At 39.8% G+C, this 26,291-nt stretch overlaps 2 protein-coding genes across 6 annotated transcripts in view; both read left to right on the top strand.

The window, feature by feature from the left end:
• LOC117259838 (cell adhesion molecule CEACAM5-like) overlaps positions 1-14,556 on the top strand; it is a 21,585-nt gene extending 7,029 nt beyond the window's left edge. The window contains exons 4-11 of one of the 5 annotated variants that reach the window (XR_013492193.1): positions 2,261-2,527; positions 3,065-3,343; positions 5,754-6,005; positions 6,988-7,096; positions 9,906-9,943; positions 10,084-10,181; positions 10,380-10,439; positions 14,475-14,556. Coding sequence is in view for 3 of the 5 variants with exons in the window: in XM_078171694.1 (XP_078027820.1) it covers positions 2,261-2,527; positions 3,065-3,343; positions 5,754-6,005; positions 6,988-7,096; positions 9,906-9,943; positions 10,084-10,154 (1,016 nt within the window). In the remaining 2 variants the exon portion in view is untranslated. Of the gene's footprint in view, positions 1-2,260; positions 2,528-3,064; positions 3,344-5,753; positions 6,223-6,987; positions 7,097-9,905; positions 9,944-10,083; positions 10,182-10,379; positions 11,085-14,474 lie in introns of those variants that run through there. The other 4 variants (XM_078171695.1, XM_078171694.1, XM_078171693.1 and 1 more) reach the window with 4 other exon arrangements.
• Positions 14,477-26,291, top strand: part of LOC144464416 (hemicentin-1-like) — a 25,626-nt gene continuing 13,811 nt past the window's right edge. The window contains exons 1-10 of the mRNA XM_078171213.1: positions 14,477-14,605; positions 14,697-15,023; positions 15,180-15,452; positions 15,551-15,801; positions 20,884-21,028; positions 21,325-21,657; positions 22,142-22,420; positions 22,587-22,853; positions 24,383-24,664; positions 24,862-25,137. Of these exons, the coding sequence (XP_078027339.1) occupies positions 14,557-14,605; positions 14,697-15,023; positions 15,180-15,452; positions 15,551-15,801; positions 20,884-21,028; positions 21,325-21,657; positions 22,142-22,420; positions 22,587-22,853; positions 24,383-24,664; positions 24,862-25,137 (2,482 nt within the window). The 5' untranslated portion in view covers positions 14,477-14,556. The remainder of the gene's footprint in view (positions 14,606-14,696; positions 15,024-15,179; positions 15,453-15,550; positions 15,802-20,883; positions 21,029-21,324; positions 21,658-22,141; positions 22,421-22,586; positions 22,854-24,382; positions 24,665-24,861; positions 25,138-26,291) is intronic.

The raw sequence follows: 26,291 nt of genomic DNA, 5'->3' as shown, positions 1-26,291 counted from the left end.
TTTCATGACTATTTACATTGTAGATTCTCACTGAAGGCATCAAAACTATGAATGAACACATGTGGAGTTATGTACTTAACAAAAAAAGGTGAAATAACTGAAAACATGTTTTATATTCTAGTTTCTTCAAAATAGCCACCCTTTGCTCTGATTACTGCTTTGCACACTCTTGGCATTCTCTCCATGAGCTTCAAGAGGTAGTCACCTGAAATGGTTTTCCAACAGTCTTGAAGGAGTTCCCAGAGGTGTTTAGCACTTGTTGGCCCCTTTGCCTTCACTCTGCGGTCCAGCTCACCCCAAACCATCTGGATTGGGTTCAGGTCCGGTGACTGTGGAGGCCAGGTCATCTGCCGCAGCACTCCATCACTCTCCTTCTTGGTCAAATAGCCCTTACACAGCCTGGAGGTGTGTTTGGGGTCATTGTCCTGTTGAAAAATAAATGATCGTCCAACTAAACGCAAACCGGATGGGATGGCATGTCGCTGCAGGATGCTGTGGTAGCCATGCTGGTTCAGTGTGCCTTCAATTTTGAATAAATCCCCAACAGTGTCACCAGCAAAACACCCCCACACCATCACACCTCCTCCTCCATGCTTCACAGTGGGAACCAGGCATGTGGAATCCATCCGTTCACCTTTTCTGCGTCTCACAAAGACACGGCGCTTGGAACCAAAGATCTCAAATTTGGACTCATCAGACCAAAGCACAGATTTCCACTGGTCTAATGTCCATTCCTTGTGTTTCTTGGCCCAAACAAATCTCTTCTGCTTGTTGCCTCTCCTTAGCAGTGGTTTCCTAGCAGCTATTTGACCATGAAGGCCTGATTGGCGCAGTCTCCTCTTAACAGTTGTTCTAGAGATGGGTCTCCTGCTAGAACTCTGTGTGGCATTCATCTGGTCTCTGATCTGAGCTGCTGTTAACTTGCCATTTCTGAGGCTGGTGACTCGGATGAACTTATCCTCAGAAGCAGAGGTGACTCTTGGTCTTCCTTTCCTGGGTCGGTCCTCATGTGTGCCAGTTTCGTTGTAGCGCTTGATGGTTTTTGCGACTCCACTTGGGGACACATTTAAAGTTTTTGCAATTTTCCGGACTGACTGACCTTCATTTCTTAAAGTAATGATGGCCACTGGTTTTTCTTTAGTTAGCTGATTGGTTCTTGCCATAATATGAATTTTAACAGTTGTCCAATAGGGCTGTCGGCTGTGTATTAACCTGACTTCTGCACAACACAACTGATGGTCCCAACCCCATTGATAAAGCAAGAAATTCCACTAATTAACCCTGATAAGGCACACCTGTGAAGTGGAAACCATTTCAGGTGACTACCTCTTGAAGCTCATGGAGAGAATGCCAAGAGTGTGCAAAGCAGTAATCAGAGCAAAGGGTGGCTATTTTGAAGAAACTAGAATATAAAACATGTTTTCAGTTATTTCACCTTTTTTTGTTAAGTACATAACTCCACGTGTTCATTCATAGTTTTGATGCCTTCAGTGAGAATCTACAATGTAAATAGTCATGAAAATAAAGAAAATGCATTGAATGAGAAGGTGTGTCCAAACTTTTGGCCTGTACTGTATATATATATATATATATATATATACATATACATTATATATATATATATATATATATATATATATATACATATACATATATATATATATATATATATATCCCACTCTGGGGTTGAAGTGAATAAAATAACTATGTTGTGACCTAAATAACATGCTGTTGCTATCTGCAGAAAGTATTAAAGCATGAAATCCCACATTTTTAATGTACGAAAGCATCCTGTATCATAACTACATGTGCGCCGTTTGTAACAAACCAAACCGCGTGAAAATCAGTTGAAAATTCAGTGAGTTATTCTATTTTACTTGTGCATACAGCTCCTTCCTCAATAGAAGTGAATGCACTGTGGAGGCGAAGCGAGACCCATCCAAGATGGCGGCCGGCTAGGACGTCGGCTCCAATAGGTAGCGGCAGTCAATGCGGCGTCTATGTATATATGTCTATGGTGCCTCCAGAGGTAAAGGAAGAAAAAATTATTATTATTATTATTTTTTTTTTTTTTAAACCGATGGATTTCCAGATTGCATTACTGGTGACTTGACGAACTTGACGTATGATAATGCAGTTGTGCATACTAGTAAGTTATAATGCCTAATAATGAGTCAAGCTACAGGCCATATGCCTTTTTATTTTTTATTATATCATGTTGACCTTTGTCTTATTTGCTCTTGTTTTTCCCTACATTCAGACGGCCCAGACAACATTAACTTGACAATATCTCCATCACAAGAATACTATACAGAAGGGTCAGCCATCATCCTGAAGTGCTCAGCTGTCTCTAGACCTCCTGCCCTGTTTCACTGGTTTCTGAATGAAGTCCTGCTGTCTGATACTGGAAGTTATCTCATACTGATGGACATTCAGGAGAGTCAGAGTGGCAGCTACAGCTGTCAGGCCTTTAACAGCAAAACTCTGAGATATGAATCAGCTCCACCTGCAGCTGTAACTGTGCTGGGTAAGTAGAAATGAACAGGTTTACATGGTAGTAACATAATTCAAAAAGATAATTTTTTATTGTGAACTAGAGGCATTTGGATTTAGAATGTACAGTATGTTTAGTACAGCTTTCCCCTTTTGATTATTCTTTAAATCAAGCTACTTTAAATTAGCAAACCTTTTTTGCCCACTACCTGAATGTACCTGTGATAGTGTCATATAAAACTTTATTAAAACAGTTTTATTAAACAAAAAGGAACAATACTGCTGTACATACATATGCACTCAAGATGCTTCTCATACAGAGACAACTTAAAGTTGAAAAAATAATAATAACTACATGATCATAGATAATCAATTTTTTTGTGTCCACAAGTAAATGTCCAACACACATACAAACCTTGAACATGCATTGAGCCTCATTACTCATCATAGTATCATTAAAATACTGTAGGATTAATTCCTTCTCTTTACATTGCTGCTCTCTACTGAGCCATCTCCTTTTCTTAGGCCAGAGAGGTGGCCAGTACAGAACTACTGTGTTTTTCACCCACAGTACCAGTGTCCAATGTAATAGCAACAGCCAGCAGCACAGACTTGGTGGAGTTCAACAGCTCTGTCCATCTGTCCTGCTCCGCCTCTGGATCCTTCCTCTCTTTCTTCTGGCTGAACGGCAGCTCTGAGGTTACAGAAAGTGACAGAGTTCAGCTCACTGATGGAGGCGCCACTCTCACTATATTTAACGTGACCCGCTACGACCAGGGACCATTCAGGTGTCGTGTGTCCAATCCTTTAAGCGCTGGCATCAGTAATCCAGTAAACCTCTTCATCAGCTGTGAGTTACTGACTTATAAGTGCATACTATTTATCCTGCACTATATGCATGCATGTTTTTAAAGTTGAAGGTATTATAAGGCTTCACGCTGAGCTCAGATTTACATCACCAAGCATTATCTGCAAGTAGCCAACTGTATTTTTTGGTGATTTTTTTTATTTCCCATGTGCTGCTCAACATAGATGGCCCTGCAAATATTAATGTGACAATATCTCTGTCACAAGAATATTACAGTGAAGGGTCAGACATCATCCTGATGTAATAAGCTGATAGCTCTGTCTTTAGCAGAAAGAGGATGAAGGATGGCTCAGATCTGATCCTGTCTGACAATATAAAACTTTACGACAAGAACAGAGTGTTGTCTTTGACAGCCTGAATAGAAAAGACAGTGTAGAATATTCCTGTACAGTCAGCAACCTCGTCAGCAATGATTAAGCGCAATACTTAAGCGCAATACTTAATGGATGTGGACTGTACATTTACTACACTGGTTGAAAAAAATTAGTGGTCACATCATAACACCAAGTCAGTTAAACTTCAGGGATATCAATCTGTCCATTTAGGAAGCACAAGTGACTTTGAATCAGTTTCACCTGCTTTGGTGCAAATGAAAGTGACAGCAGGTGCAATGGAGAGGCAAAAGCAAGACAACCCCCAAATAAGGAATGGTTTTACATGTGGTGGCCACAGACAGTTGCTCTCTCCTTATCCTTCCTGACTGATTCTTCTCTAGTTTTGTGTTCTGTTAGTGTCCTTGTCACTACTGGTAGCATGAGGCAGTACCTGCAGCCCAATCAGGTTGCATGGGTAGTCCAGCTCCTCCAGAATGGCACATCCATACATGAGGTTGCAAGAAGGTTTGCTGTGTCTCCCAGCACAGTCTCAAGAGCATGGAGGAGATATCAGGAGACTGGCCGTTACATGAGGAGAGCTGGACAGGGCCGTAGAAGGGCATCAACCCAGCAGCAGGACCGATATCTGCTCCTTTGTGTGAGGAGGAACAGGAGGAGCACTGCCAGAGCCCTACAAAATTACCTCCATCAGGCTACTGGTGTGCATGTTTCTGTCCAAACTGTCAGAAACAGACTCCATGAGGGTGGCATGAGGGGGACCTGTGTTCACAGCCCAGCACTGTGCAGCTCGATTGGCATTCATCACAGAACACCAGAATTGGCAGGTCCACCATTGGCACCCTGTTCTCTTCACAGATGAGAGCAGGAACAACACTGAGCACATGTGACAGACGTGAAAGAGTCTGGAGATGCCGTGGTGAACGTTATGCTGCTTGTAACATCATCCAGCATGAGCGGTTTGGCAGTGGGTCAGTGATGGTCTGGGGAGACATATCCTTGGAGGGTCACACAGACCTCCCTATTATAGCCAACGGTACCCTGACTGTTGTTAGGTAACGGGATGAAATCCTCAGAGTGACTGTCAGACCTTACGCTGGTGCAGCAGTCCCTGGGTTCCTCCTGGTGCAGTGGGCCCTGGGTTCCTCCTGGTGCAGTGGGCCCTGGGTTCCTCCTGGTGCAGTGGACCCTGGGTTCCTCCTGGTGCAGTGGGCCCTAGGTTCCTCCTGGTGCAGTGGGCCCTGGGTTCCTCCTGGTGCAGTGGGCTCTGGGTTCCTCCTGGTGCAGTGGGCTCTGGGTTCCTCCTGGTGCAGTGGGCCCTGGGTTCCTCCTGGTGCAGTGGGCCCTGGGTTCCTCCTGGTGCAGGACAATGCCCGGCCTCATGTGGCCAGAGTGTGTAGGCAGTTCCTGGAATGACAAAGGCATTGATGCCATTGACTGGCCCTCTCTTTACCCTGACCTAAATCCAATTGAGCACCTATGGAACGTTACGTGTCAGTGCAGCCGGCGCTGCCAAGTACCACCACAGACTGTCCAGGAGCTCACTGATGCCCTGATCCAGGTCTGGGAGGAGATCCCCCTGGACAGTATCCGCCGACTCATCAGGAGCATGCCCAGACGTTGTTGGGTGTGCATACAGGCATGTGGGGGCCACACACAATACTGAGTCACATTATGAGTTGCTGTGATAAAATTCACATAAGTTAGATCAGCCTGTGACTTCAATTTTTTACTTTGATTTTCAGAGTGATTTTGAATCCAGCCCTCAGTGGGTTGATGATTTTGGTTTCCATTGACCGTTGTTAGGTCATTTTGTTCTCAACAAATTATACAATGTACATCGTTAAAGATTTTCAGTTTGAATAATTTGCTCTGCAGGATCTGATTTCAGTGTGCCCTTGTTGCCCTTGTTTTTTAAGCAGTGTATTAAAAATGATGAAGTGCCATAAGTAACAGTGTGCTACTGAAATGTCTTGTTTTTCGGTCTGTAACTTAAGAGTTTAAAATTTTTGTATATCCTTTAATATAATAATAATACATAACAAATATCTGTTTTTCAGATGGACCAGAAAAAGTTCAAATCACAGGTCCAAGTGAGATACATCTGACAGAGACCTTCACTTTAACCTGCTCTGCTGAGTCCAGACCATCTGCCACTTACACCTGGATACTGAATGGGACAGAGATACACAATTCTGCTGTGTTCACCAAAGACAATACTAAATCCTCAGACAGTGGCACCTACACCTGTGAAGCTATGAATAAAGTGTCCAGGAGAAAGTTGTCTGCAGATCATGAATTGTCTGTAAAAGGTACCAGGATGGTGTTGATGCACATTTTGTTGATTGTCTTAAATATCACAATCAACCCACAGTGTTATAGGCCTGAAGGACAAACACCCCTTTTCAATTGCCTCTTGTGGCTGTGCTGAATCACACCATGCCGTACAGACTTGTCTTTCTATTACCAGTTAAGATGTGCTGCGCCGCAAGGATACAGAATGATACAAAGCAACACACACATTTAAAAGTAAATCATCAAAGTTTTTTTTCGTATGTTATATAGGGATGCCCCTATCAATTATTTTTGCCCTCAATCCCGTACAAATTCGTTTTATATTGAGTGTTTGCCATTACTGAGTGCTGATCAGATTATTCTGTTTTCTTAGATAAATCAGCTGCACAGTGCACATTTCAAGTTATAAAAATCAATCCAATGCATATGCTTGACAACTGAAAAGCTCTGCCATGCATTATGAAAAAACCCTGCATTCAAGCTGTTCTTTAATATTTATGCATTTATTTTTTTACAAATAAGTAAATAGGTCTGAAATAACAAACCCTTTAATCTTTTTGACACTGTCCCTGTCTCGAGGGAATTTCTCTGTCCATTTAATAGAGTAGCCTATTCTCCAGTGTTTGTTGCTTCAGTGCAGCCTTGGTCAGGTCCTTAGGTCCAGGTCTTCAGACTTAGGATTGAAAGTTTTAAACATTAATGCATCAGAACCAAAAAATATATCCTTGTTGAACCCTAATGCCTTGCCTATATTATATTAGCAATTCCCTGAACTTTTATTACAGTCCAGGCTTTACCATGTGCTCATCTCTTTCTCTGGTGTAATGAAGTCTACTGTATATAATCATGTGACTGTGTTGGTACTGCATATACGTAAAAATATTTTGTATTCACCATGAAAAACTTATTTTATCACTTGTGATTGTGTTTGTGAGTTTATAAAAAGCTAATATTGTGGGGCGAATTACTAATGTTTGTTTTTGTTCTGTTTTGTTTCAGAAGGGATGTCTGGAGGTCTTTCACCTGGCGCCATCGCTGGAATAGTTATCTCAGTTTTAGTGGTTGTTTCTGCAGCAGCTGTTGGAGGATACTTTATTTATAAAAATAAGTAAGTCTCCCCTTTTTTTAACCATGTATTACGAGGTTACTGACTTTTAACACTATTCTTACTTTAATACTCCATTTCACTCCGATTATTTGTGTCAATGGACTCTTCAATTAAATCAAGTTGGTGCTGCGCATGTTGTTCCTATTTAGTTCTGAGTGTTCTTCTGTATAATTTTAGTGTTTCCCACTTTTGGAGGCGAAGCACAGGACTGTCAGGTCGTCTGTGTTTTTAATTTGATAAGCTTCTGTTTTTCACAGATTTCTGCAGTCTTAGTCAAACCACTTTTTGTTGGTTTAGTTTTTTGATCTGTGATGCCGAGACTTTTTCAGATGGGTTAAATCTGCTACCTTGTCAAATACAATGATCAGCTAATACATTAAAACCACTGATGGATGAAGTGAATAACTGATGATTTTGTTACAGTGCAATGTTCTTCTGAGGAACCTGGGGTCCTGGCATCCATGTAGATGCCACTTGACATGCTCCACCCACCAAAACACCATTACAGACCAAGTACATCCCCCTCATGGCAACTGCACTCCCTAATGGAAGTGCACCCCCCAGGCAGGACAATTTGTCATGCCACACCACAAAAACTGCCCAGGAATGGCACCAGGGACTTGACAAAGAACTCAAGGTGTCAACCTGGCTTCCAAATTCCCCAGATCCCAATCCGATTGAACATCCATTGGGCATGCTGGTGCCTCACAACCCACAGGAATCAAAGGATTCGTTGACAACGCCTTGGTGCCAGACAACACAGGACACCCCCAGAGGTCTTGTCTCCATGCCTTGACAGGTCAGAGGCTCCTACATAGATGTGACCCGTCAAGCCCGGACAAAGGACCTTGAGGTACTGGTTTGTCCTACAGATACTCAATCAGATTGGGATCTGGGAAATCTGAAAGCTAGATTGATGTCTAAAGCCCTTTGTCACGTTCCTTGGACCATTCCTGAGTGGTTTCTGCAGTTGGGCATGGTGCACTGCCTTGCTGAGGGGCTACTGCCATCGGGGGTACTGTTGCAATGAGCAGGGGTACTTGGTTTATGACTACGTTAAGGAGGGTGGTGTGCGTAAAGAGACATCCACGTGAATGCCAGGTTTCCCAGCAGAACATTGCATTGTAATGAAATGATCGATGTTATTCACTTCATCTGTCGGTGGTTTTGATGTTTTGGCTGATCGGTGTATGCAGTTAATGTCCAGCTGATTGCGTTGTCATTTCATGGTCGACTTAACTTACTTACTGAATTAGGGTGGAAGAACAAATATCAAATCAAGAAAATCTCCATATCTAGAAAATTGGGGAAGCAAAATGCTCCACTTCTGAAATGTACCTGATATGGTACACCATGTGGTAAACAGAACAAAAGGCCACAGCCATGGCAGCAGGTACATGATGCAGCTGCACCCTGTGGAATTGTCCCTCCCGGCTCCCCAACAGTTGGGGAAAAAGTCATCCTGTAATGTGCTGGACTTTAGTAGATAATAACATGTTGGCTATGGAATTAATCTGCAAATGCTCCAATCCAAAGTAAGACCAAACTTTTTTGAGTTTTTTGAGTCACAACGGAGGCCAAAAAGTGGTCTGCAACAGACTTTAAGGCTTGTTAGCTGAGATAATATTCAGAAACTTGTGGGCCCTACCAGCCAGTTAAGAGAAATGAGGAGTCAGCAATCAGTGAAGGTATAAAAAAGTCAATAAAACAGGTTTCTCAACCATTTTGAATCACTGCAACTACGCAAGATCCTCAAGTCATTAATGTAGACACAAAATATTACGTTGATTGTTCCAGTTACACACAAACACCCACACAGGCACACACGCAGGCCCCTCTAGGCTTATGCCAGGCAGAGTTAATGAAATTATACCATATTAAAGCACTTAATAGACATTAAATCAGTTCAATAAATTAATCAATTAAAACACACTAGTTCTTATCAGGCATTAAAGCAAAAAATAATCTTTTGACTGAAGTCATATATCCCATCTGCAATTTGTAAAACATACACTTGACATCTGCTAAAAACATAAAACACAATATATAAAATCATGAGAGTTCAGCACCATTCCCCACACAAACATTGCTGCTGTTCTCCAATGCAGCCATCAAGTTTAACTCTACTATTAAATTACAAATTCAATGTGGCAGGACTTTACAACAAGATAACACAGATAGGACAGACATTATTAGTAACCAGCAACCTATTAAAATAGTTTTTTAGCTTTTGGTAATGACAAATAACATGCAAATTAATGTAGTAAAAGTAACAATGTTTATCGTTTCATATTTAAATAAAATAAAAGAATTAGTCACATATCTGACCGAGGAGCATCGCATAATGCAGAAACCAGCAAAAAAGAGCTATAATGCTTACATTTTATACACAAACATACACACACACCCACACACACACTACAGCAAAGTCACTATATAAACTCAACAATTTCTCACTGGAAACAAATCTAAAATGTCCATAAAATAAATATTACTCGTGCACCAAATACTGAGTGAAGAAAATATCAATGTCAGCATCAGTATCAATCGTTCAGTCGCAAATATTGGAAATCCATCATAGCCACAGAAAACTTAGCTGTGATGGCCTGTGTTATTTTGCATTGTTACTGCATTAACTGCCAGTTAGCAATTTATATTCAAGTTTAGAAATGTATTTTCTAATTGTTTTAAAATAAAATACTATCCAAATATACCCAAACATAACATTTGGGTTACCCTTTGAATTTACTATTGATTTACATCTGTTTACATGGCCACATTTTAACAATTCTTTGTCTCTAATATTTAGAATAAAAAACAAAGCTCCACCACCTTCTGATGATCAAGGTCAGTATTTCTCTGATCTAACTTCACCCTACACTTATATACTGTATATTACAACATAGATTGAATGCAGAATAAACTACAATTACACAAATATACATATGCATAATCAAATGTAACGAAACTTTTTTTTTTTTTTTTAGAATTGAAAAAAAAAGAAGAACACATGTATGAAAACCTGGAAAAAATAAGGGTAGGAGATGTGAACAAATAAAATCAAGGATATTCTTTACCTTTACAGGTGAGTTTTAAAAGTTACTATTCTGATTTAGTGAAAAGGGACACATGTATTTTGAAGGGAGAAGTAACGAGATTTCTGTAAAAAATATTTTTATCGTCATTTATCTGAAGAAATTACTATAAAACATTTACTGACCTCTCATTACAACATACAGTTGATCAAAGCAGTGACTTTTTCCTCTTTTCACTTCTTATCCAGCAGAAGATCAGAAAAGGAGCAAAACAGAAACATCATAATCAGCCTGAAGAAAATGTTAATGTATGTCCAGTGGTACTGTTTTCATTCTTTGTATTCTTTTTAAATGTCTTTTTGAACAATGTAGTGCCACGTAACAGGAGTTGAATTATCACTCTACCTATTATATGAAATGTTATATATTATATTGTATACATATTATTGCCTCAACAACGTTAAATGTTTACATGTAAAATATTTCTTAGTAAAGCTTTGAAAATTACAAAAAGCCAACTTGATGAGCTTTTCACAAGCTTGTTTAGTTTTTTTGTATTACTAATGCCCAGGCCACACTGCCTGTGTAAGCAGCACCTGACAGCTACCTTGCAGAACTGCTGCAGCTCACACAAGTGCAGTGTTCACACAGATAGCATTGCTGCTGCGGCGCTGCTACAGAGCTGCCTGCTGCTACAACTACTGTATTTCCAAAATTAAAAGGTGACACTCCACTAATTTATTGAAATTTCCAAAATGTTGTTTTGTTCTCTGAAAAGTTTTGTTTACTAAAATGTTGACGTGTTTGGGAAATGTTGTTTAGCTGTCTGAAATGCTGTTTTGTTTTGTGAAATGTTGTGTTTTGACCCTCAGGGCCACTTTATATGGCTCTAATTTAATACACATGAATTTTATTCCTCTAGTAGATTGTTTAAATTAAAAATATTATCGACATCTCTTCTTTAAGTCTACAATAACTTTTTTAACCAAATTAATGGGGATTAATTAATATGTTGTATTTAGGTGAAATCATCTCCAACTCCTCCAGTCCGCAGGTCGAAGTGTCTTTAGGCAAGATACTGAATCCTAAATTGTGTCTGTGATGGTGTGTTAATCTAGATAAGTGTAAATGTGTTAATGGAGTAGCCAGTGGCACCTTGTATGGTAGGGTCGCCCACCAGTGTGTGAGAGAATAGGAGCTGTGCATAAACTCAGTGCATGGCATTTAAATATCCACAAAAATATGACATCATTCCATATACAGTGCAAGACTGGGGCTGCGGTTGAATAGTGTTTTTTGCTTAATAAGGTTCCTTAGTGAATGACATGACCTGGAAGTATCTAAGTGGCAGCCATGATAAGAGCTGGTCAAAATTCCTAAATGCTAAGGCAAGGTGCTTCATTGCTTCCTTTCTTATCTCCTTCATCATAGGATAAACAGGACCATCCTTTACAAAAAGGTTCCCCATGGTTCCTTAGGGCAGCAGCATTTAAAGCAACACACCATTTGGCTGTTCATAAAAACAAACAATGTGCCTTTAATGAATTAATTTACTTTTAATAAAGTCATACTAATTGGGATTCATGTTGATAACTATGAGTGGACAGGAGGACAAGCGTGAGCAACCATTCTCAATGTGACAACTAAGGCTGTAAAGTTCGTTTGGTCAACTGTTTGGTCGTTATGCTTTTGTCCGACCACATTTTTATTGGCTGGACACTCACTGGTGTTACTTTAAAAAGGTCATGTGTCTACCAAAGCCTTTCTTTTCCCATCTGAAAAATGCCAGCTGCTGTTGTTCAGCTGAGGAAAAAAGGATTGAATACTCGTATTAAACAGCCAAATCTGATTAAGCTAGTATAATTTTGAGTGGGGTACAGCCCTTGAATAAACCAACTTGCTGAAGAGTTGGAGTAAACAGCTGACTGCACTGTCTGCTGCAGAATCTTTTGTGTTCTGAGTCAGGGTTGCAAGGTCCGCAGTTTCCCCTGGGCAATTGGGCTACTTTTGCAGTGTTGCTGCGTGTAGAAGTTTTTGTTTGCTGGTTGGGCAGACCAATTTTGCATACAAATTACATGAGTAATATCTATAAAAAAATAAAAGAATAAATAAATTAAGTAATTTATGCAACTAAAAAGCTTGCCAAACTGACTCCAGGGGTTAGTATTAACAATGCTTCCTAGTGCTCAGAGTTGCTCTTACATTTCTATCAATGGGCTGGAAATTCAGGGATAAAAATATAACTCTTTTCAATGTTAAAAACTGCACTGCACCAGAGTATGAAGGCAGGATCATCATCTTCATTTCTGTTGGATCTCTGGAGCTCAGAAATGTGGCTCTTTAATGACAATGTAGCGTATTCAGTGTTTATATTTACAGTATTTATATTTTGTATTCATTTCATTCACGTACATGGTGAGCAAATGTTTTACATGTTGCATTTCTTTTAATGCTGAGAATAAATTACTTATAACAATTTAACAATAATAAAATAGTGCAGGGCTCAACATTAACCACCGCTATCTAAGAACTCAATGATTTATCACATGTTGTGTCAAGTTTGTTTTTACTCTCCTGGTCTCCTGTTGTATCCAACCTCAAAACTGCAAACAATGGAAACATTCGGGGTCGGAATAAGACATGCAGATGATATGCAAAACAAGATACATCAAAATAATGTTATTAAAGTAGTTTGGAATATTGCACCCTTTTGTCATTTGATTGTACCAGCAACGGAATATGTAACAATATTTAAATATAATGGTACAATATAATGGTCACACACTGGCATCTGTGGAAATGAGGCTTAAATCTGACAGTATATTAATAAAGCTGGGTATATATCCTCTTATTGTTTACTTGATACATTTGACTTTCTCACATTTATAGGCAACAAACAATAAATACAACAAAAAATAAATATTGACGATTAATGAAGTTGTGTCTGTGGAGTTTAAGCTTGATTGTTGACTTGACTTCATGGACAAGTAAAAGCTAATCAGCAGACTTTGACAGCCCTCTTTATGAATGCTGTCCTATGGCAGCTGTAATTACAGGACAAAGTTCAAACTCCACTAAAGGGATGAGTCACAAAATGCCAGAATAAAGTCACTGCAGAGCACTTTCATACCAAACGTTGCAGTATGCTGCCCTCCTGTGGTGTAACTAGTTGCTCTGGCAGCCTGGTGGATAATAGATGTTGAGCAAAGTGGTGGTGACGTGATTTCCATTCAGGATGCCTTCCTGAATGTTTAACTCTCTGTGAAGGTAGAACGATGAATGAGCAACAGGTCTTTTTAGCTTGAGTTAGACTGTTGGTCAGTCACCACTTTGGTCCACAGACTGAACAACTACTGGGTTAACTGCCAAGACATTTGGTATATACATATCTGTCCCCTCAGGATAAATTCTGATAACTTTGTTGATCTTTTAACTTTTCCTCGAGGGCATGACTTTGTTCCCAAGGTCCAATGTTCCCCAGTTTATTATCCTCTTAATATGACTCATTAAGGAGACCTTTCAAGGGGGGGGGGGGTTAGTGCCATCTAGTGGCCAAAACAATCATTACAGGAGTAGAGGAGGAAGCGACATCACGTGGCATAAAAAGCGACAAAGTCTGTGCAATATTGTACAAATATCCAAGAAGCCCCTAAATGGTGGATGGGAGGGGGGTGGATGTGTGCTGGATAAACACAGGACTTTTACCCTAGAGACCAGTATTTGCATCCCAAAGTCACAGCTGACTTCTATTGCTAACAACGTACACTAGTATGCTAGTACGTGCAGCATGCTACCCTAGTGACATATGTGGTGTGTCGTATGTCTCATGACATACTTATTTAATGCCAAACCATGATGTTTTTCCTGAATCTAACTACATACTCTTGTTGCTTGAACCTCATCAGGTAGCACTGGAGCAGAATTGCGACCGTTTCATGGCGTAAAGGACATGTTTACAACTGTGGCCAAACTGCCACTCTGGTTCATTTTTGTTTAATTTTTAATTGCCTAATTTTTTTCTCACTTCTGAACAGTTTCTATCCTGGTTGAACCATGAAAAGTACTTAGTAACTTTGTTTAAAAAAATGCTGAAAAAAGTTTATAATTATATGTTATATATGTTAACAGTTACTGCAACAGCACAGCTGTAGACTCTCACTTAGTTAGTAAACTAACTCTGGGGTAACAATTAATAATGATCATAATTTCTGGGGCTGAGAACATGCAGTTGCTTTTAATTAGCTTGTTATGCAAGCTTGGAGAGCCACAACAACAAAGGGTTAATTAATAATTAAGTGTGCCAAGCCTGTGAACATCTTGATGACACAGTTCATTTATTGCAGGTAATCTACAGACACCTATTCCGCTGTTGCTCAAACTCAGGCTCAGATAACGTTAGAAGAGGACCAAACTGAGTAATCCACCATGAACTACATGTTTCTCACAACAGCCATACTTGTATTCCTCTCCTCAGGTAAGAAAAATATTGATGTTTTTTTTTTTTAAATTCATCTTCTAGACAACTACAGGTTGTGAATTGTTGGCTCACTATGTTCACATTTCAGCAAGTCTTTGCTATGGAGCCGGAGTGCTCCCCGTCGATCTACTTAGTGGAGTAAAAGGAGAGAGTGTGACCTTCACAACAACCGTGAAACCAACAGCGCAACCATTTCTGGCATTGACCTGGAGCTTCAATGGTACCACCAATATAATAACATCAACCAGTGCAGATGTAGTGGGAGCAGGCTATGAGAACAGGATCACCCTGGATAAATCTACTGGATCTCTGGTGCTTAGAAACCTGACTGAAAAAGACAGCGGAGAATACGAGTTAATCATCATCCCGTATGGAGCCGGACAGATTCAAGGAACTGCTAAGTTGGAGGTGCTGAGTAAGTAAGACTTTAATTCATCTGCTGCTTTTTTTTAATGTTAGGAAGGAGTTAAAATAATGCTTGTGTAGTATCAACAAATTTTGGTATGGAAAAATCTGAAACATGTCTATATTAACTTCTCTTATCATCTGTCTTTTCTTTTTTTGTGCACAGCCAAAGTGTCAAAACCCACCATGGCCTGCCCGACAGAGAACGTAGTAGAAGGTATAACCTCCCTGAACCTAACCTGCAATTCTGACGGCTTCACGTCTAGAGTGTGGATGAAGGATGGCCAACCTCTGGTTGCTGGAGGAAGATTCAGCTTTCACGATGGGAACAGAGTGTTGTCCATCAGCCCCGTGAACAGGATAGACACCGGAGAGTTTCTGTGTAATGTCAGCAATGACATCAGCTTCGATACTGCCAGATGCAGACTTCTAGTCTATTGTAAGTACTTTCAATTGTACTGTAATACAATGCTTTATATATTTTGAGTATTAGCTTATAACTGCTAAAGCTCATTATATTTTTCCTTTTCTATCCAGATGGACCTGACAGACCAGTAATTGTTCAGACGCCAATAGGAGCAGAACTTGAAGAGTCCGTCTTTCTTAGCTGCTCTGCTGACTCCCTACCAAAGGCAACTTTCTTCTGGAAGTTCAAACACATGATGATGCACGGGCCCGTACACTACATCCATGAGTTAGAACCAAGTCACCTGGGGAGGTACACCTGCACCGCCCGTAACCCTACCACTGGCCAGGAAGCCTCTGTGTTCCACAACCTGCGTGGTATTTAAGCTCTCTTTCATAACTCTCTAACTTGTTAATTCTGATGTGTGATTGCAAACGAAAAAGACAGAGTAATGTTTTTTTCTTCTGATCCAGACTCCTCTACTCCCATCAGTGGTTCTATGTCCATGATGGTTTGCACTGTCCTGACCGCGGTGGCACTCACATCGGTCTAAAAACTGCTTTTTGTCCATGGAAATGGTTTTTAAATGTGTATTAATGTGTTTACTTTAAATGATTTTTCTGTGTTAAACAGTACTGCTGTGTCTCTTTAAATTTTATGTTCACATAAAATGAAGCTGTAAATGATAAACGATAAAATGACAAACTAGAGGTCCTTCACATTTGCTTTTGTCCATGCAATTTATTTATAACGTTCTTCAGTCATATACATCTTTGACATTCATTACTGTGTTAAATGACTTGCTGCTGTCTCATTTTTTCTTTCAACTGTATATTAAGTCATCTAAAAGTATCGTTAATATTGCTGTAATAGCACCTCTCACTTAAGAGAGCAAAGTACCATCTGTCCCCACTGCAGCTGTGGTCTCATGACTGCTATAATAAATCAATCTTGACACTACTAACATTTCAGGTGTTGTATAACAGACCTACTTAATATATTTTGTTCTTGTGTCATGCAGCCTTCAAACTATGATAAAGTGTTTAATGCTGTAACACTGATGCCTGATAAAGTCCTATCAAACTGTCACTACAATAAAGTTTTATTAAAACTCGTTATCAGATTCTGTTGTGTGTTAATGGACACCATGTACTCTCCATTTGTTCCTTTTTTTTCCACAAGGGTGCACCTACGCGCTGCTGCCATGAACCCTTAGAGATTCAGTGTGTAGGATTTAGGGGGATATATATGCTGAAATGAAATATATTATTAATATCTATGTTTCCATTTGTTAAGAATCACCTGAAACTAAGAACTGCTGTGTTTTTGTCACCTTACGCCCTGTTTCTGCCCAGCAGTACAGTATGGTTCAGTTCAGTTCAGTTCAATTCAGTTTGCTTTTTTCTGTTTCCACTGTGAAAAGTTGTGGGTGGTACCAATGGAACCATTCTGTACTGTCCCCATTTTTGGTCCCCCCTCTGTTGGGGTACCTAGCACACAGATCTGGTACTAAAAGGTGGAGCTGTGAACACTGCAGACTGTTGATTGGTCAATAGCAGATGGTCACTCTGCTCAGGGCTGAGTTGTGGCTGGTTTGAGGCTTGTGTAATCACTGTTCATATTATGGAGAGTTTTATTTATAATATATTTTATAAAATAATTTAATACACTGGGCCAACTGCCAGTGACTTCTAAGGTGGTACGTTAACTTGTAATGTTACTCACCACATCAGTTGATGACGCAAATCAATCAACACACCTTCAGTTTCACTCTGATCAACTTTAAATTCCATTAGCTTTTATTGTTTCTCTTAAATGACATACACTTTTAGTAATGAATGGATTGTAAAGCGTTTATATCAGTTTTGACAGGATAATGTGAACTGCATATATTCTAATCCTCACTTGGAGAAAAGTGTCGCAGAGCATCATTCCTGTGGGCTCCTGCAACACTAAAGCCCCGGAGCTTGCCTGGGAAGGACTAAATGCACAAACCTGCTACTTTTAAATGTCCCATCAAGAGAGACTCTCACTGCAGCCTGTTTTATTTTGTTCTGAAAATGTCAGCGTGCAGCCTCATTCTGTGGATGATAAATGAGGTGCAGACTGATAGGGGAGGAAATACAGTGAGTACAGGACGGAGCAGTGAGTAACAACAACCCCCACCCACATGAAAGAGTACTGTTTGCGGTGGAAACGCTAGTGGACCTAGGGGCTAGGTACCATGTCTGAAGGGTTACTTTTGGTTCCCAAGGTACCATACAGAAAGTTTTTGGTGCAAATGGGACTACAGAATGAGCTGCTCTGTGGCAAAAATAACCACTTTTAGCAGACATGCAGTGACGGTGTTCAGTTGCCCCATGTGCTTCCATTACAGCCTGTTGCATGGCTGCTGTCTGCTGCCGACTCGCTCAATACTGGACCAATTTCAAAAACTGTTGTTAACATCAGTCTCTTTGACCAATTTACACAGGGAAATAGGGTCCAGGTTGAAAAATGTTTATGTTATCCTTTAACTGACCCAACCCTTGAGGGGCGTCTGTGTGAATTCCCCCCCAGGAGAAAATTTTAGAAACTTAACAGCTAAACAAACAATTTTGAGGGATTTTAAAAGGAAAATCTTCAGTCGGGGGTTCTTAAGGTTTTGATGACTTAGTGCCATTTTAGGGAGCCAGAGTACAGTATGATTAATATATACACACAGGAAAAGTGCACAAACTATGAGTACGTGATAAACTAATTTATGAATTTTTTTATGGCATTTTTATGACATACTAACACTTGAACAAAAACAGTCAACAGTAATAAAGCCTACATAACACTCCATTACATTCTACTTTTTCCCTTTTATATATTTTGACAGTCATGAGACAGAGAGAAGGTACAGTATCTGACTTTAACTGTGCCTACTGGAGCACAGCAACTACTTCTGCTGGGGTCCTGCAACACCACTTCAGACAAACCACACGCAGAACTGCAGTACAGATTCATAATATCAGAACCAGTAGTAATATAATGGCAATTTGTTGAGTTTATTTCTGATTATGAATACATTTGCCTATGACTATTTCAGACAGCAGTGCATGATTGCTTAGCATATATAGCATTTTTTTTTTCATATATAGTGGCTCACCAAAGTCTGTAAGTTTCAGCTTCTTGGGACAATGAAGATCTGTGGTGGAACATTTTAGTCTGGGCCAAAGTGTTTTTGATGACTGCGTAGCTTGAATTGGGACATATCTTAATATCACTGACTATTGACTTCTTATCAAATTATAGCTATTATAAAGTTTTATTAAAACCTTCTATCAAAGTCGACGTAGGTTCATGAGCAGCAGGATGTACCTTCAAGCACCACCCAAACGCACTACATCATGACCCTGACCAGCCACGGCACAAGGCCAAAGTCTGTGATTTTCCTAAAAGTGGACAAGCTGATTAGCTGATGAGCTAATGTACTTCACAGGTGAGTAATAAGAGTTGTACTGAGGGAGCAACCTGTGTCTGTAAGGAGGTGACAAAATTTTCACCACACAGATGATTCCCAGTGTATAAAATATTCTCAAATGAAAATTCATATTGCTTACTATATTATGCTTATACAGTCCAGTCAGCACACCTGTTGATATGAAAACATACCTGAAACTGTGTATATCGTATTTGTGTGTTGCACATTCTTGAGAAATAATTTCTCAGGTGTGTTTAAATCATTAATAATAACAGCACAATTTGCTGAAAATCTCCTGAAATTAGAGGGATGACTCATTTTCTGCAGGTGACACCATTAAAGTTGTCACCATCAATAATAAACGTCTAATAATTCCCATAGCCACAGTACTTTGTGTACAGCAGGTGGTTTTATTCCTTTATTATCACTGATTGCACTGTGATATAATCTCATTATATCAATGTGACATATTGTTCAGGCTGCATAATACTGAGGGAGTAAAAGTTTGCATGAGAAAATGTCAGGGAGCCACTATCATGCTGTCAGTATAAAATATTCAATCATGGTAAATCTGTATAGACATGATTGAATCAATACATGTAACTATAAGTAGATAAAGAAAACTGAGCTAATTTTCTGTGTCATTACTGCAAGATACATTGGAACTGGGTTTTATTAATTATTGAGGGATTTATTGGTGAAAAATAATCCAACGTTTACATTGACTTTTTATGAGTACATCATATGCAGTTGTTGTTTTTACAGCTAAACAATGTATTATCTCACGTTGCCATTCCTCTGCATCTCTTATCAGAATTAACTGCCCGTCTGTTGCTCAAAGCTCAGAGACTGTAACAATAACAGAGACCGGTGCTGTTCTTGAGAGCAGAAGCAAGAGATGAAGGTTGAACCAATAATATAGATTTAGTACAATTGCTGCAGTTTATGTGCACTGGCAAAAAATCTGTACAATAAAATAATGAATCAAAATGCTGACAGTGTTTTATTACACTGGAAATCAAAACACCCCCCTAAAGTGTCTTTGTGGTTAAGCGACTTGATGCTCTACAGTTACAGAAGATTAAATATTCACTTAGGGGATCTGGTGACAAATTCTTCTCCATCTGGAACCCAGTTTTGACACATTTAAGTTAACTCAAAACTTTGCCTAATGTCCTGTAATAAAATTTCCCAATCCAAGATATTTAATCATATAGAACACAGTAGGTCTATGCAAAGTTTCACTAATAGAACTGGTAAAGTGTATTTATTTACTTATTTTTTCCTCCTCCCTCTCCCCGGTATTGAAAGTCACTTTATATCTTTGTTTTGGTACTCTGTTTACCTTTGCCTTGCATTCCAATTGTGTATAATGTCCCTAAGGAATGATTACTGTGTACAATATAGTGTACTTATTACTCTTGGACTGGTGCAGGCTTGTATGAGCGGATAGTGAATAAGCATGAGCATGGTGGCGGTGTGCGTGGCTAATCGTGGCCTCTCATGTGTCTGTGTATGTTTATGTATGTGAATGTACTGTGTGTGGGCACATGTACTTATTTGCTTGTCTGTATACATATACTCTATTTTTTTGTGCTTCTCTAGATGGGTGCTCTCCAGGTTAGGGTGGGTGGGTTGTTCGTTTGGAGTGGGAGAAAAGGAAACATGGAAATATCATTCCAAGTATATACTTACTGTATTTTGTACTTGAATGCATTTCCAAATAAAAAATATTAATAAAAAAAATGCTGACAGTATGTAGAATGAAATAGTGCACATTAACACCTTTGGAGTTGTATTGGACTATTTGTTCAACAACAATTACCACTATGTCCTGGACTCCTATCAGAAATTTGCTGTTGGTTGATATGAGTGTACCCGAGTTTGTTTATGGATCTGATTTATAACAAATCAGATAAGAACACGAATAACACCCACACCAACTTACATTAATTGCATGGCTCTCGCTTATTGGTTTTGGATGAGGCACCACAAAAGATGTAAAGGTTGTAACAGGTGAAGGAGTCCATTGCCCCTCCCCTCAAACACACATACTGTACTCACAGCACCTCCTCTGTGAAAACACTTTCTACGTGCCTGGAGACTGCAGGAGATATGAAAACATCTGTGATACTGGTGATAATCCTGGGAACCATCTCAGGTGAGAAATAAAGACTTTTAAAACCACTTTAACATCCAACTCTTCCATCAGGTCATGATTATTAAGGTCATCTGGATTAAATTTAGCCCTCAATGTAATTTAACCCTTAAACTTGACCTGATTTTAGGTTTAAAATGGGTCAAACTCGACCCAAGGTTTATTATTACAATTTCATATGTTAAAAAGTGTAGCATCAAAGCTTCTGTCACCGCAGGTCACAGTTTGATCTAACAAACGGTGCACTGTCATCGAAGTCTCAGTAACATTTATTCCCATCATGTAACTGTCTCCTCCAGGTTTGAGCCATGGAGCTGGTGTGCTACCAGACAATCTCATTGCAGCTGTTGGAGAGACGGTGACGTTCACCACAACAGTGACTCCACCAGCTACTCCGTTCCTAATAGTAGTGTGGAGTTTTTCCGATATCCACGGTGCTCATTCTAGTATACTAACCTCGAGCAACACAGACATAATTGACCCAGCGTATGCAAACAGGGTCACCCTCTTCAGACCTACTGGATCTCTGGAGCTCAGGAATCTGACTCTTAGTGACAATGGAGAATACACAGTCATGATCATACCAAATGGCGGAGCACAGCAGAAAGGAATTTGCACACTGCTCATACTTGGTACGTTGACGCAACACTGTTTAAGATTTTGTTCCTTTAAGAGGAATCATTTTCATCCATTTTAACTGTATAAAACACACCTTAAGTCAAAGAATGTGACTTCTCATATATCATGATAGCCCAGGTTGACAATTAAAAATGTTTCCACTGATGTTCAATATCAATTATTGGAGAAACTAAATCTTTTCACAGCTATTCCTAAAATTAGGACTTTGACCCACGCCATATCTTTTCTGCAGCCCTTTTCTTATGCAATAGCGTTATCAGTTCAATAAAATCTCACTTTAATTGGCATACAGGGAGCGACATCAGTACCAATTCACAACTGTCCATCATGTTTAGTGTCAGGGTTATGTTACATAATGCTTTTAGGAGTTATGCTGCCACAGAAGCAGGGTAGAAAATCCACAGCAATTGATATGTGTAATGTCTTTTACCCTTTTTTATGACTTCTAATAACTGCATTGTTCATTTCAACCAACAGCACCAGTCTCCAATGTGGTTGTAACTCCCAGCAGCACAGACTTGGTGGAGCTCAGCAGCTCTGTCCGTTTGTCCTGCTCCTCCTCTGGATCCTCTCCCTCTTTCCTCTGGCTGAACGGCAGCTCTGAGGTTACAGCCAGTGACAGAGTTCAGCTCACTGATGGAGGTGCCACTCTTACCATTGTCAGTGTGACCCGCTATGACCAGGGACCATTCAGGTGTCAAGTGTCCAATCCTGTCAGTAATGGCACCAGTGATCCAGTAAACCTCTCCATCAGCTGTGAGTTACTAATGTTAATGCAAAGTTATTGCATGTTCTTGCAAATCTCAGAGCTTAACATTTTCACACTGCAAATTTGCAAACATTTGCAGCTTGATCCCTGTTGCTTTGTTTTTGGTGATTCATTCATTTTTTTTATTCATTTCCCATGTGCCACACAATGCAGATGGCCCAGAAAATATAAATTTGAAGCTGTCTCCATCACAAGAATACTATACAGAAGGGTCAGACATCATCCTGACCTGTTCAGCTGTCTCCAGACCTCCTGCCCTGTTTCAGTGGTTTCTGAATGCAGACCTGCTGTCTAATACTGGACCGGAGCTCAGACTGATGAACATTCAGATGAATGAAAGAGGGAACTACAGCTGTCAGGCCTTTAACAACAAAACTCTAAGATATCAAATATCTCCACCTGCAGCTATAACTGTGCTGGGTAAGTAGAAATTAACAGGTTTACATGGTAGTTACATATTCAGAAAGATGGCATTTTATTGTCAACTACAGGCATTTGGATTTGGTATGTACAGTATGTTTAGTACAGATTTCTCCTTATATTATTCCTTAAATTAGGCTACTTTAAGTTAGCAAACCTTTTTTGCCCACATTGTAGGATATTAAATCCTTATGTACTACCTGAATGGACCTGATGCTTGACAAATACAACATCATGTTTTTTGATAAAATATCTAGATGTAAAATCAAATTCTAGATGTCCTGTGCATCACTTTCTTTTTTAACCCACAACTTAGCCTTGCACATTTAAGCTCTTTGAGAATTTAAACAGTGGATTTAACACTGCTTTACCACCAGTGTTGGCAGTAACACATTACAGTAATGTGATTAATCTTTACATTGACAACGACAGTTGCAGTCATTGGAAAGATCGCTAGCCTCTTTTATCTACTACTTTTTACCTTTCAAACATTGGAATGCGAGTAATCACAAGAAAATATTGGTTGATGACTTTATCTTCAAAATATGAGCAAAATGTTTTAAAGGAATACCTCACCCACAAAATGACCATTTGTATATCAATTACCAGCTGTGTGTTACATCAGATTCATAAAAAAAAAATTGTTTTTCTCCCATGTCTTAATAGTGAATGGAGAATCAAAAAAAGGCAAATATTCTTCATGAATTAAGGTAATCAGGGTCCACATGTACCAACAGCGAAACTATATCAAGACATACGATTACCAACTCTCACACAACCTGTGCAGTATAATCCAAGTCTCATTTATCCAGTTGTATGCTAAGTATATCCTAAACACATGCATCTTCGCTAAAACGTTAAATTATAAAGCAGTCTCAGGCACAGCCAAATACTGTGACTGGGCACATGTTAAAACTCTGTTTAAAGAGAGCTCATAGACACTCTCAGGATGCGTTACTTGTAGACAGAAGTGTTTCATATTGAAGCATTTTAGCAAACATGCATGTGTTAAGGAAGTACTGAGCATACGACTGGATAAATGAGACCACACTGAATAAATGAGATCATACTGCACGTGTTTTGTGAGTCTTTGTAAAGGGATGTTTGGATATAGTTTGCTGTTGTTAAATATGGTCCCTGTGTACTTCAATTCATGAAAAACATTTGCCTTTTTCAGATTCTGTTCACCGTGGAGGCTTGCAAGAAAAACAAGGTGACACGCAGTGAGTAATTGATGTTCAAATAGTTACTTTGCAGGTGAAATATTCTTTTTAACTGGCACTTTTTGTAGATACTTGTCAATGTCTAATATACCTTCAAAGGTGCTGTGTTTAACTTTGGGTTGGTAGTTGGACTGAACCATTTTCGCAAAGCGTCTGAATTTGATAACCTAAGAATGAGGCAGTTCATCATGCATCTTTAGGGTTAGGACAGTTTTCATTAAATTTGTATCAACGAATAATCTTATAGTAAATCTTTAAGTAAATAAACTTAAAAATAAAACTTAATCAAAATATTTTCTCACACAGCACCAATATCCAATGTAACGGTAAATGCCAGCACGACAGAAATTTTGGAGTCCAGCAGCAGCTCTGTCAGCCTGTCCTGTTCAGCTTCTGGTTCCTCTCCCTCTTTCCTCTGGCTGAACGGCAGCTCTGAGGTTACAGCCAGCGTCAGAGTTCAGCTCACTGATGGAGGCTCCACTCTCACTATAGTTAACATGACCCGCTACGACCATGGACCATTCAGGTGTCATGTGTTCAATCATTTCAGTAACAGCACCAGCGATCCAGTAAACCTCCTCATCATCTGTGAGTCACTAACAGACACATTCATCACACGTTCATTAAAATCCCAGACAGTTTAAAGTCTTGCCACTGAGTCAAGCTTTATGTCCTTTTTTGCCTTGAGCTACTAAAATTACTATCTGTGATATTCTTTTTGATGCCGATCCATTTCCTCCCTACATTTTATTGGTGACCATATCTTTTTATGTTTCTTGCCGCAGACGGCCCAGAAAATATCAATCTGACAATATCTCCATTGCAAGAATTCTATGACGAAGGCACAGACATCACTTTGATGTGCTCAGCTGACTCCGGACCCCCTGCCTTGATTCACTGGTTTCTAAATGGAGACCTGCTGTCTGATACTGGACCAGAGCTCAGACTGGTGAACATTCAGAAGAGTCAGAGTGGGAACTACAGCTGTCAGGCCTTTAACAACAGAACTAGGCCTATGAGAAATCAAACATCGCAGACTGCAGCCATCTCTGTACTAAAATGTAAGTTGGAGTGAATTACCTGTTGTTGCTGAGGGCTAAAATAACTTGGGCTTTTAGTGTCTGCACTGCCTCTTTGAAGGTCAGAGATTGTAGAGGCTTTTGATGAGGCTTTTTCAAGTAGTCTGAAGGTTTGAAAAGAGAGAAAACATGCACTCTTGCTTTACTCGTTCTGTAGGTCAGAGATGATTTCAGCCTCGCTACAATAAGAAAATGTTGGCATTGTAGGTTTCGGCAACACAAATATGTTTCCGGATGTGATTTAGCGAGTGTGTTTTTAGCGGCTTTTAAAGGTGCTATATGTAAGAAATCTAAAGCAAATAGTCGTAAAATCCTCCTAATATGTCACAGAGACTAAGAAATAATGTTCATATAACATACTGATCTCACCGACAACAATAGTACAGCCAGAATATTCTTATTTAAAAAACATTTTTGTGGTCCACAAATCATGTTTATGTTTTGAATTTGTGTTTTGGCCTGTTGCGCCACCCACCGCCGTCTACCAGTCACGCAGTCAATAGAGTCTCAGCATCAGTTACAGTTACGACTGAGACACAGTAGCACAGCAAGCAGCATTAGCAGTGTCCCGGTACATAGCGTGAGCATAGACTGTACAAGAGCATGAGCAGCCGGCTTCTCCTCAGCTGTATCCCGGCAGCAGCATTAGCAGCAGAGAAGCCGGACTTGCTCGAACGGTCCGCTGGAAAACCAAAGATCAAGGACGCGGGGATGCGGCCCTGCCACGGCAGCCGCCCGTGGGCAAACAAATCAGTCTCCAGCGTGCCACTGTCCAGCAACCTTGAATCTGTAGGGGAGGGGGAGCGGACATGACTCGCGGCAGTATTTTGAATTTGAGTGCAGTAACCGGCCACATTCTTACATACAGCGCCTTTAAGGCAACTAATGTGGGTGTATTTTAACGAGACATCACTGCTTTTTCAGCAGGGACATTGCCATGAAAGCATTTGTTTTTTTACAGAGACTTAGCTGATTGTCCAGCTGGGATTTGTGTGTATGTTAAGCCAAAATGTGCACTTTTCCTTAGGTGTGGCCGGGATAATACCAAGGTATCGATACTACAGATACTAAATCTTCATTGTGAAGATTGATTCTAGTGTCAGTGGGATTGGTTCTATAAAAAGGGATCAGTTTCT

This window comes from Epinephelus lanceolatus, chromosome 10, assembly GCF_041903045.1.
Source record: "Epinephelus lanceolatus isolate andai-2023 chromosome 10, ASM4190304v1, whole genome shotgun sequence".
Classification (NCBI taxonomy): domain Eukaryota; kingdom Metazoa; phylum Chordata; class Actinopteri; order Perciformes; family Serranidae; genus Epinephelus; species Epinephelus lanceolatus.
The sequence above is the reverse complement of the archived record's forward strand: the minus strand, read 5'-3'. Positions and strand labels throughout refer to the sequence as shown.